A 13,062-nucleotide genomic window follows, 5' to 3' on the forward strand; every position below is an offset into this window, starting at 1 on the left:
AAAGTTGAAAAAAAACTCTCTCAAGTGCACTACTCTCTTACCTTACTTATACCTCTCTGTCTATCCTCCACTCTGTCTCATCCCAAACCTCATTCTAATACTATGATCTCCAAAATAACCCTTCCTAGACTCTTCCCTCCTCTATCTCTCCTGTCTCACGCCAAACCTCAGTTCACTACTATGATCTTCCAAACAACCCTACTAAGTTCTCCCTGTATTTCTCCTTTCAGGAGCCAAATAGTCATCAGGAACAAGGATGCCAAAAAGTAGCGCACAGTATTCTGAAGGCCAGGTCACTGTTGCACCTCTGTATCTCACACATGATTGGTAATGAGGTCACGGAACACTCTGGTATAATTTCCTGTTGTCTGGCCACTGAGCTGTACATCTGTGAATGAGGGATGTTTCAGCTTACCATGTAGGATACTCCCAAAGAATGACCGCTCTAAGTAAGATCTTTGTTCATGGTAGTGTTGGACAAAATGGGTCAAGAATAATTTAATCTGGCAAACTACAGGGTTGTCACACACAATTAACGTAATAATCTCTTTGCTTGTAGATCAGATAGAAGTATCCTCCATAGGAATTTAAATCAGTGGATACCACTGGGATGATTAATGGCTCAGGCATTCTTACATCTGTGCAACTTCGACATGCTGGCTGCATGCACCAACATGTGCACGTACAGCAGGTTTCAAAACAGACACAATATCACACTGATTTTTCCCAAAATAAGGAGTAAACCTACACCTAAAAGGAGGTTTTCAATTCACTCTAAAACGTTATGAATGCATCACTTATGTCTTTATCATTTTCAATGAATCCAGAAAAGGTTGGCAGTAAAATTGATAAGAACGACGAAGAGGCTCTAAAGACATTAGTAGGTAGAGTTGTAGATGAGTAACACTGACATGTGATGGACAACAAAAGTGAGAATTCTCCACAATGTCACTCCGAACCCCACGGTGAAAGGGGCAGAGGAGTAATGGGAGAGCCATACATAACACGGACTCTTCTCCTCGTCTGCAAATGTGAGAAAAAACTACTGGGCCCCCTGACAACCACCACCAACATAATCTGGGCCTTAACTTCTCCATTTCTGAAGCTGTGCTCTCTGTTCGTCAGTGCTGCACTGGCAGGCTCTTTGAAACCCTTGTCAAACCATCCTGTAACTTTTATGTTGGTACATCATAGCAGTGACAAACTAGTTTTAGAATCTGGTATTCACCATACTGGTGCTAAGTGAGAACCTTACACAACAATATTTTTCTTCACACCCAGACGACTTACTAAAACGTCATATATGCCAAGCAGACCCTTCGAGAGAAGCTACTGCAGTCGAAAGGGTTGTTAAGACTATTGTCAAAGACAAGATAGCTGGCATTGGATTCTGAGTATCCTTAAAGTCCAAGACCAACCTTGGGATAAAATTATTTTCACTCAGTAAGACTGATGCCCATCAAAGATGTTTACAGACTTACATTGTTCATTTACAATTTCAGTTCATACAGGTTAGTTTTTACTTCAGACAGGTAATATGTTTCATGAAAAAAATACTTCCGATAAAATTGTTATAAATTAAAAATATATATATATATATATATATATATGTGTGGTAAGAAAATTATTAATTAATGTGATCGTCCTGGTCCAAATCTGTGAATTTATAGGGCCTGCACTCACCTTTTATCATATCATGGTGGAAGGCCTTAGAAAATCTATGGAATTTGCAAATGTGAAAACCTACCCCACGTATCAAGCAGCTTTCTCCTTAATTCTCTTTGAACGTATAAAATATGAACAGGCTTTGGCTGTAGTAGCTAGAGATGGTTAGTTCTGCAGGGTTGCGACGTAGTAGAAAATACTGCCTGTCTTATCTTATTATTGGTGTAAGTAATAATTGTCTCTTCATTTACCTACTAAGTAGTACAGAAGTATTTGGCTTAATGTTCAGAATTTGGTCTACTTAAGGGAGTCAAGTGAAATTTGACATATTTTTTTAATGGAACTTAGTTATTATCATACATTACTTGATAAAAATGCTTGAAGTAAATACATTATTAATGGTACTGCTTTATAGTTACTGTATTGTGTAGTATATCTGGTTGATGTTTTATATCTGTGAGACGTTTTGTCTTTTTCTGAAACTTACTTGTTTTTTTTGTATTTTCAGCTGTATCCTCACCATCATCTTTCACAATGAAAACCAATACGCTGAGCACCTCCGTGCCTAACTCCTACTACCCAGGTAAGGTGGGAAATGTTTTGTCTCTTCTTAGTTAACAAACTCTAAGTAATCAGAATGGGGAACAGTACCTGAAATGGAAATCAGTAATGGAGTAGCTGCTTTGTCTTCCATCTTGCATGAAGTGTAGGCTCCTTCTTCCTACTGCAACCAAATGTCTGTGTGATAGTTCTCAGCAACAGATCTCTGGGCTTTCAATCACTTACTGTTCTCTCTCTTTCTACCTTTTTCTGCACTGACCTGCTTGTGGTGTTTGACAGATCCTTTTGTGCCAACTGCAATTTTAGGTGAGAACATTTGCCTTTTTCATTTCTGTGTTTTTAAGTGGGTTATGGTTTTAGAAAGACAGAAGTATTTAATTGTTACTTGAACAGAGTCTAAAACATCTCAAATGTTTTGCACCCCACTATTCACAGTAATAACAAAAAGCATTTGCCTGCTGTGTTTTTTTGAAGACCAACTTGTGAGAAAAGTGTTGCACGTGCAATCTCATTCAAGAGATCACCCAGCCATCTTTCTTCTACTTCACTTCACTGCACATAGACTCTATCTACCAATCATTGTATTCATGACCTAGCAGTTTGTTTTAGTCAGTATGGTGTAAAAGGAGTCATATATATATATGTGCCTATTATTTGTGATTTGGGTGCCTTCTTAAAAGGGAAGTTTGAAATAAATATATAATATGCCGATATTCTGAGTTTTCCCAGGCACTATTGAATGCTGTTCTTCTGAGCATATATCTGTTTCCTGTTTTTTTAAATTTGACATCACAGAAATGGGCACTTAGAAAATCATGTCGGTGTACATATCAACACATTAAGAGTAATTTCATGGACACTTGCCTGAAGTGTGTGCTATTGTTTCTATTGGAGTGGTCCTTCCAATGGTTACTGAGCATACCAATTGCTTATTGTGCTTGCTCATTATGTGCACAATCAGTACAGTCAGTTGTTCTACTGCAGCCACTTTAAAAATAGTTGCATTTGTTGACTTTTTAGAAAAGTCAGCTTAGAGTTTTAAAAACTAAGACCCTCATTATGACTGCGGCGGTCTTTTCCAAAGACCGCTGTGGCTGCCGGAAGATCGCCAGTGCCGGCGGTCTTCCAACCACCGTATTATGACTGCCACAGAGTATCCTCACCATCGCGGGTCAGATATCTAGCAGCATTCACTACGGCAGTTGGTAGCACTTAGGCGGTTCCACTGCCGGCACCACCATGCCAGAAAGACCTCCCACAGAATTATGACCAGTAATTGTGGGTGGCTGTCTTTTTCTGGCGTGGCGGTGCCGGCGGTGGGAGTGCCGGGTCCCATCCCCTCATACTTGTTAGATGAGGTAAGTGTCGTCCGCAGGGGGAGAGGGGTGAGGGTGTGTGAATGGGTGTGTGTGTGTGTGTATGCGTGTTATTAATGTGAGGGAGGGGGAGTGATTGTGGGTGTGTGTCTGTGTGTAAATGTGGTGATGCGTGTGTGTATGCACGTGGTCGGGGTTGGGGGTGTGCATGGATGAATGAGTAAGGGGTAAGCGGGGTGTGAGTGCGTTTGTGCAGGTGATTGTATGTATGTAGTTTAAGGGAGGGGGTGAGGGGATGGAGAGTGCATGGATGCATGTGTGATGTGTATGAGTATGTATGCGTGTCTGTGGGGGTGAATGTTGTGAGTGCGTGTGAGAGTGGGGGTGTCTATGAGTGATTGTATGGGTGCGGAGGGTATCCCGGCAACAGGAATGGAAGTTCCTGTCATCGGGATACCTTTCCACCAACATTTTTGTGGCAGTGACACACCAGGAAAATGCTGGCAGTGTCACTAGTTGGAATAACCTCAGCAGTTATTGGACGTCCCCCGGGCTGCAGGTGGAAATATCCAGCCCGGCAGGCTGCGGTAAAGCAGAGGGGCGGGCGGGGATGCAGCAGTTTGGCAGTGGCCAAACTGCTGCAGTCGTAAAATGGTGGTCTGCACCACTGGTCCTGCAGCGATGAGACCGCCACAGCGGCCCTGGCGGTCCATGGACCGCCAGGGTCGTAATGAGGGCCTAAATACTTAATTAAGATTGATAAAGGATTTGTTTTAAACCCATGCCTACAAAGAAAAGAATACAACAGAACTTCTCAGTTCAAAGTCAAAGATTTATTTTCACATAAACAGTCTGTGCTATATGTATAAATGCTTATCTTACAATGACAGTTGTGCAAACCAGTAGGATTACAACGACTACCTCACTCATTCTGGAGCGTCTGCTTTGGATAGTTAAGTCATCAATAAAAGCAGGACATTGTGGATTATCAGACTTCATCCCAAGTATTTTTTAATGTTTATTATTTACTTTAAGTAGATTATTCAGTTAAAACTTACAACTAAAGGTATTCCTAAGCAGCATGGATTCATCAGTTCCGATGGGCAGAAGACAGTCAACTTTTATCACATGTGTAAATCAGTATGTTGAATCTAGAATAAGTTGTTACCTGTATAGGTGTACTTTAGATTCCCCCATCCGCTTTCTCTCCTAGCTCCTTTGGTTCTTCTTCATCTAAGCCATAGTGGATCCCCCATCTTTACCCCATTTTATCTGAATTTTGTAGACCAACCCTGCCTTCCTACCATTTCGATTTCATTGGAATGTGTGGACTGCTCCATTCTGTCCCATTTTTGCTATCATATGTCTCGAAGTGCAGAACTGAAGCATGCGTTTGGGAAGGTCCACATCGTTGGGAATTCCTATCAGAACATGTATTCATAGGTATTTCACTGGCTAGTATGGTGGATATCTCTGCTGTTAACTCCTTCCATTATGTTTGAATTATCCTACATCACAAGATAGTATGCAAGAAGGGATCCTCTTCAGTATCACACAGCTTACTGACAAAATTGGTACCAGAATCAGTTTAAATCCTGAGGTCTCGCCTTATTATTGAGTTATGCGTTCGTTACAATAAAGGGAATTCACCGTTCCCCTCTTAAAATGTTTCTCTCCCCAAAGCAAATTTTATACTTTTCCACTGCCCATCTTAAAATACTTGCTTTATAGCTCGTTTCGAAATCGGGTTTCTCTTTAATGTCCATGTCTTTCCCACACTTCAATGTGTCCTTTTAATATGTGCGCCTTCCTGCTCAAAGTGCGCGCTCAAAATCTTCACCTCAGTCTGACTTGGCACTGAGTGAGAAAACGTTTGCGATTGCCGTGGGTTTCAATGGCAGGTGGCTGCTGATGAGAGCAGGAACCCAGAGGAATGCTTTGAACATGTAGGTGGAAAGTGGGCACAGCTTACTCTGAAGTGCTCTGCTTCTTCTCACCTCCTGGTTGTCTTGCACATGGGTTCATATTGTTGGTAGCAGGCACCCTTTGCGTGTAGCTTCATTTGTTCAAACTACTTTTGTTTTACCACAACTTATGTTATCATCCTCCATGTTTAGGTTGTAGTAGGATTCTTTTCTATTGAGTACATTTAAAGCAATAATTGTCTCCCTAAATAACCCCATACAGTCTCATAATGTGGTACCTACCAGGGAAGGAACTTATTCGCACTAAGTTTGACTTAATAGTCTCATTATCATAACTGTGACCTATGGGGGGGGAAACAGAAAGGTAGATAACATAATTTTTTAGAGACAAGCAAATTATCACCCTTTACTTGAACATGGCGGGGCCCTGTTTTACAGAGTTGACTTGGACTTGCAATTACGCAACTTCATCTTCCCTAAAGGCCAAGTGCTGATTGAAGAGCAAAAACGTCAGCTATTTGTATTTTGAAATCAAAGTTTGACGGTAACTTTTAAGCCTTTCGCTTGACCTCGTTGAATGCACTTTCTTCCAATGACAAGGTTTCTTGTGCAGTTAGCGACCTTGGTTTTACTCTTGTTCTGATAAGCAGTGAGTTGCCTAGAACATGTGACCACGTATACTGAAGTTATAAAGCAAAAGGGATGTCCCTAGGTGTACTTGATACAGCGATATTAATCAACCGAAAATATTCATTTTTCCCTCTGTGTATTTATAATACAAATATGACAGAAATATAGTGTAAAATAATACAAACAAACCCAAAAAAACACGTCTCTCTCTCTCTCTCTCTCTCTCTCTATATATATATATATATATATATATATATATATATCTACACAAAATTATATAATTAATTTAGTTCGTTTCTGGCGAACAATATATTGCTTCCAATCACCGTGTTTGAAAATGTCAGCATTAGTGAACTCCTTCCATGCTTAGCTCCAGAAGGAAGAAGTGGCAAGTAACATAGACTTGGCTTTTGCAGAATGTCTACTTACTTGCAATGGTTGCTTTCCTATGTAGACACATAGTTAGAGAGTCTTTATTGTTTAATATTGCTGTCTTATGCACATTTGCAAACCACCCTCCTGTCCCACAAAACGCAGTTGCTGCATGACACACTAGTTTACACACATCATAACCCAGCCCTTTTTTGTTATTAGACAACGTACATAGACATGACCACGGTCCCAACGGAAGTCGCTTATCCACCTAATCAATGCACTACGGCACAGATCAAGCCCAAATGCACAGAATATAATATACCTGTGTCCTTTTCCTGAAAGTCCTCGTGCTCAATTTTCAGCTCTAGAGTTTTTTTTTCTCCAAAAAATGGCAGAACTTAATATTGGCAAAAGTACAGAGAGTTTCTGGTGACAGTATGAGCATTTCAGAGGGACAGTGAAAACGTGCATATAAGGAGAAAAGCAGAGGGGTACAGTGTCATGGAAGAAACGATACAAAAGAGCTCCATATGTTGTATATCCAAAATATGTTTGTTGAAATGTTCGGAATATCTTTTGAAGAGTGAGTATGACTATCTTTAGGGAGAAAGTTGATAAAATGTTATTTAACAAATGGCATAATTGCCTTCTAATTTGATGGAGAATTGTACAAGAACCCCCAAGTGAACACTGTGACCAACGAAACTTACTTCCACCTAATACATACACCTGCCTTAAAAATGCAGTGCTCACACCAACAACAATTTTGTATTGCATGATAATGCACAGCTTGCTTTCAACTAAAGACTCTACTATCGCTTTACTTTGGCTTACACAAATAAGGACACTAATGCTATACCAGCTGTTTGCCTTGTTGTCGCCTTCAAAAATTAGAACCTCACTTTTGAACCTACTTTTACTATGTATTAATGGAGGATTGCATCAGAGTTTAGGCTTAGTCAACTCTCTGTTCTTGTGCTCCCTAAGCAGAACGTTCCTCCTTCTATTTATGCTCCCAGTTTTCAAATCTGCAATTTGAGTAGACTGCTTTTCTCAGTACATAAGACGCCTCCCACAAGATCCCAAGCAACCTATCAGAAATTCCAATTATTCACCTGTTTATTTTTCTCATTTGCAGATTAAAACAACTTCCCAGTATGTGCATAAAAAGATCCTAACCTACCTTCATATGTGGGCTGTGTGATAGCCTCACAATTTATATACACATCACTCACATTTAGCAGCAGACCCACAATGCCCACTACATTACAAAACGCTTACTGCAACACATGGATCAGCACACACTACTACACTAGACAATTTTTATTTTTATTCTTCCTTTTTGAGAGTGTACCACTGTGTAGTGTGCTCATGACTCATAGTACTTTCCCCTTGTGTCTATTAGCCACCTTCATTTGTGACCATTTGGTGTAGACAATGACTGCTTGTGCAATTATGGCAACAGTGCTGTTTGTGATCATCATGTAATTGTCAGAACTGCTTGCTTTTTATAGACCAGAACTGTAGACATAGTAGATGGGTGGAGATTCCACTTCCCAGAGGAGAGGGCTCTGACAGGAGAGGAAGACGAAGTGGTGCTAGCCAAATCTCATAATATGATACCAATCATTTAAATACTTGGCGTCAGAAAAAAACAAGCATTGGCCAAGCCATGCATTCTGGTGTTGGCTGCCAACATTTTGGCTTTGTTAATGTTTGTTTCATTTTGTCTTTTTTTTTTTTTTTTTGCAAAACATTTTTCTTGAAGAAGCTGTCAGGTCCTTAATTTAAATAAATAAAAAAATGTCAAGAAGCAAAAATATTTTTGGGGTGTCTCAAAAAGCACACATTGCCATTGTAGTCCCTGGCACTTAAAGCAACTACTCTGTATGTGAATGTAGCCTTGTGAAAGGGCAGAATGCTCTCACTCACAGTGAAGTTAACATAATAGCTCAAGTGAATTGACCCATTGACACATGCTGCGTGCTGCAGTGGGCAGAAGAAAATGTGAATTACTCAATAACTGACCAATGGATGAAGAGGTCTGGCTGGAAGTCCCTGTACATTTATATATTATACATATAATCTTAGTAAAATCAAAACATCTTGACTAATGCCAGACCTAAAAATGCAGTGCAACACACGTCATTACAGGCACATTTACGTTCAATTGTAAAAAGCCTACAATTCTGTATTTAGTTATTTAGGAGTTTTATAGTATGCTATATGAAACCTTTGTTTCCTCTACAATGGGATAGGAATGCTATCCAGTCTTGTGCATGATTGATAAGTATGAGTGAACATGTTCAGTCTGGTAGGGTGGAGGTTCTATGATAGCAAACCCTAGGAGCCTGTAGGATGCATTTGGAAGGTGAGTTTGAATAGTTTCGTTTTCAGGAGCTTCCCGGAGCAAATGTTATTTTGATCTATGGGAAGCACTGAGTGTTTTCTACAGTCTCTGCCTCTATACTTCATCCACTTGAACTACGGTTGATAGATCAAGTTTGCAGCTGATGAACTGGGTTTTTCGCTGGCTTGTACCGCTGGGCTAGGATTTTCAAGTATTTTTTGACATTTTTCCCATTATTCTCATTAGACTTTTCGGGCAGTGCAGGGGACAGTCAATCTGATCCTGTTTTTGACTGGTTACCAGTGTGCTGTTACTATTGCTGAATGGATTCAATAACAGTGGGAGTGTGAGCACTCTGAATCACAATGTTTAGAACACAGCTGAATAGTTGTAGGAGAGAGGTTGTGTGTGTTAGCAGAAGGAGCTCAAGTTGTTAACTGCACCATAGTCTGGAAGGGCATTGGCAGTTTAGTTTCTCCCATGTACAGTTTATTTCAGAAATACTCAACTTGTACTTGATCAAATTGAGCCTCGTGGTTGCAGCATTTTTGCCTGCTCCTTTGAGGTTTTTGTTTGCCCTTCTGAAGCCTTGAGATTCACAAATATGTTTTTTTTTCTATGCCCTTGCACTGTATGTTTTGCATTTATAATAGTCCATCTTTAAATAAGTTTGCTCCTTACTTCCACAGGTTCCATTGCTATTCGAGCATAATTGGCTTGTTTAGAAAATAGTATGCAACTTCAGATAGTTAGCAAAGTAATCAGAATATTTGTGACATTTGTGTGATGGCTGTAAGCTTGGATGGAAATGAGAGGCTCTGTACACAGGCAAATATGGCTGGCTTCTGGAGGCAGAAGACTATGGTAATAGGAGTGTATCTGAGTTACATCCTCAACAGCTTCATTGGCATTCAAACAAAATTGAATAGATTTAACTTTGACTCGGAAATGGAATTTGGTGAGCAGGCCCTCTTCCTTTTCTGAAATGTCCGGCTGTACTAGAGTGTATATGAACCTGAGAGTCCGACCAACATATGAGTACTATTCATAATTGATAAGGTGCTGGAAAGAAAGAGCAAAGGAATAAATGCCATCCAATAACCTAAACATCTAAATGATAATGAAATCCACAACATACACATGTAATAAGTAATACTGTAAATATGTTTTTTCCTATTTTGGGAGTGATCGGAGCCCTTACTGCGTTGTCAATCAAAGATAAAAAGTCTTGCAGCTGATTAACAGATGACTAGATCCAAAACAAGATGCTATTATCCATATGATAGACCCTGTATGTACAAACTGAGGATCTATCTAACCCGATAACAGATAATTATATCCTTATGAATGATCAAAATATAGATTATAACCAATGTTTGGATCCAGCACCAAATATTCTTATCATTGACGTACTAATGAATGATCTTATCCAACATCAGTTAGTAGTATGACTGACTCAAAATGTACACACCAACCAGTTATCTGCAATGACATTGAACCTCTGCATCATTCTGGTTTGCAAACTCAACCTGAGGAAAACCGTCACTGAAGTCCAAGTTACCAGCTGCCTTGACTCTGGCAACAGGCTCTATTCAGGAATCACCACCCAACTCCTGAAGAGATGCTAGACTACTCAGAACACAGCTGCTAGGCTCATCCTTGCCCCCCCCTCCCCAATGAATACACATCACCCCCAACCCTCCACCCCCTACCTCAGAAACCTCCACTGCCCCCCCCATCCATAAAAGTTGCCACTTCAAGATGCATACACATGCCTACAAGGCCCTCCACGAAATAGGATCAGCAGACATCAACCACAGTCTCAACTTCCACCAACCCTCCAGACACCTCACTCCGCTTCCCTCGCACACACTGCCCACATCCACTGCAGCTACAGTGGAGGACAATCCTTCACCTACCTGGCTGCAAAGTCCTGGAACAACCTCTTCCTCTGAAAGGCCCCCTCCTTACAGGAATTCAGAAAGGGACTCAAGACTTGGCTTTTTGACTGAGCCCTAAAGGATTGCATCGCCTGGATTCCCTCTCGGGCGATCTGTCGTGCTTTATAAATCTGGGTTGATTGATTGATTGACTGACGTCAGATAAAAAATGTATTACTGACTTGAAATGTATTCATCACCCAAGTATCTCACTCGACACCAGATAATAATCTTTGACTGACTCAAATAGCACATATTAGAGGATGATCTTAGAGCTAAATGGAATTCTTATGACTGGTTGGGAATGCACGTCTGTAGGCGAAAGGGGAATTGGAACTGAAGTGTTGTCTTGGCTTAGGATTTATGCATCATAGCAGTTGCTCAAAAGACCCCCGTGTTTCGCATCAACACCACTGCATGAGAACTGTGAGGGGAACAGCTAGGCAACATTCCAATTCACACCCAGCAGGATCACAAAGCGCACCACGTTTCTATCTCAAGGGCAGCTCATTCAGAATGGACACATCAGAAAGGGTCGCTTTTACCACCTAGGAAGAACAATTTTCCGATAGTAGCAACACAATAAGCAGAGGCTCACTGGAATGCCACATGTATTTCCCCTCTTTCAAGCTGTCCCTCTTGTATCCCTTGGCTTTTAACTTTTTAAAGACCCTCAGTACAGGGGCAAGATGGGTAATTGCCGTGATATTCCCTGAGTAGTGCAGCATTGTGTACTATTGATGTAAGAAGAAAGAACACGCTTTTCTCCTCGTTCCAGTAATTGTGAATTATTTTGAAATGTAACAGTGATTTGTGTTTCAAACCTAAGAATTTCCTTCTAAGTGCAGCTTTTTTACCGGAGCATTTTTGTAGGAACATTCCATCAGTTAAGTTATTCAGAAATGTTTTTTCTTTTGCTTTTCTAATGAGAGACTGGACATCCTTCAACTATCTGTGAATTCCATTTTCCAAGTGCTCTCCCGCGTAAAGCATTACTCAACCTAGCTGTTATTGTACATACCTGAGCTACATTCCCTACCAGAAATTAGCATGGCTTTTAATTAGTTGTTGTTTTCAGTTGTTCCGTGCGCTGCTTGTTATGGTCAGTATGTGCTAAAGGATGCTGCAGTCAACTCACCCCGTGGCCGAACATTTCAGACTCCGCACATTAAATTTGGCTTACATGTTTGAGTGTCTGCATGGCTAGAAAGACCCATTGAAAACGTTCAAAAGGGAAACATGACAATGACCATGGGAGTTTGTCACAGTCAAGTCAATGGACATTCATCCTAGACAACAATTCAGTCAATATCCACAGGCTACCAAATAACCTCTGCTGGCTGCCTCCTTTTTAGTTTTATTGAACAGTATTGGCACCAGCAATCACGTAGAATAGGCGAAATTTATCTGGGAGAGCTTCTGACATCATTGGCCATTGTGTGTCATTAGGACCGCATCCCTTATTGGCAAATTAGGACACTTGTACGATGCACCTTGGGCTAAGTCATCTCTAGGTGCTCTAATTCCAGTTGCCTGCTGGATGAGACTAAAAAAGTGAACTATAAGGAAATGGACTTTGTTGCATAAAGATAACTAGAAAGAAATTGCGGAGTCCTTCAAACGGCGTTGTACATTAGTTGAGCAAGAATAAGGCAAATAACGATCCCTGGGGGATGATCCAGGACGAGGTCATAAATTCAACTTTGACTGATGGCATGTCATTAGCCAAAATTATTTTTGAAAACCTCTTTACGACGTTGCCATATATTTTAAGCATTGAATCCGTTGATCATGGTACTAAATAGAGGAGATTAATCTGGTGGCACTGCCTTATGGAGCATATAATTACGTGGACGAACAGTGCAGCTCATCTCTAAATGCTCTGTGCCTCTAGCATCCTCATCAGCGATGACTGTTGATCTCTGACTCTTATACCCTCATCAGCGATGACTGTTGATCTCTGACTCTTATACCCTCATCGGGGACGGCAGAGCTGCCTGGTGTTGCAGATTAATCCATGACTTATGGTATAAGGGACCCTCTGACCCACAACCTGGAATTCAGGTTAGTTGATTGCCTTGCTTTGAGCATTAAACCTTCACTGTGCAGAGGGTCTCCTTGTTACCTTGAGAAGGAAAGAGGAGTGAGAATGAATGGAAGGGTGAAACCTAAAAGGAGGCTGATTTTGGAGTAGTAAGTTAAGTGGGGGTGACCACAAAACACAAAATAATAATTTGTTGTGAAATAAGAAAAATGATGGCAATGACCCATTTAACCTATATGATACTATAAAGTTTTCT

General features: G+C 40.6%; 1 protein-coding gene across 14 annotated transcripts in view; it reads left to right on the forward strand.

Annotated features, from left to right (window-relative positions):
* Positions 1 to 13,062, forward strand: part of PTPRM (protein tyrosine phosphatase receptor type M) — a 1,480,454-nt gene that overhangs the window by 1,156,340 nt on the left and 311,052 nt on the right. For 8 of the 14 annotated variants that reach the window (XM_069218808.1, XM_069218814.1, XM_069218809.1 and 5 more), the window contains 2 exons: positions 2,174 to 2,248; positions 2,506 to 2,532. In XM_069218808.1, the coding sequence (XP_069074909.1) occupies positions 2,174 to 2,248; positions 2,506 to 2,532 (102 nt within the window). The remainder of the gene's footprint in view (positions 1 to 2,173; positions 2,249 to 2,505; positions 2,533 to 13,062) is intronic. The other 6 variants (XM_069218824.1, XM_069218810.1, XM_069218816.1 and 3 more) reach the window with 1 other exon arrangement.

This window comes from Pleurodeles waltl, chromosome 2_1, assembly GCF_031143425.1.
Source record: "Pleurodeles waltl isolate 20211129_DDA chromosome 2_1, aPleWal1.hap1.20221129, whole genome shotgun sequence".
In the NCBI taxonomy this organism is placed as follows: Eukaryota; Metazoa; Chordata; class Amphibia; order Caudata; family Salamandridae; genus Pleurodeles; species Pleurodeles waltl.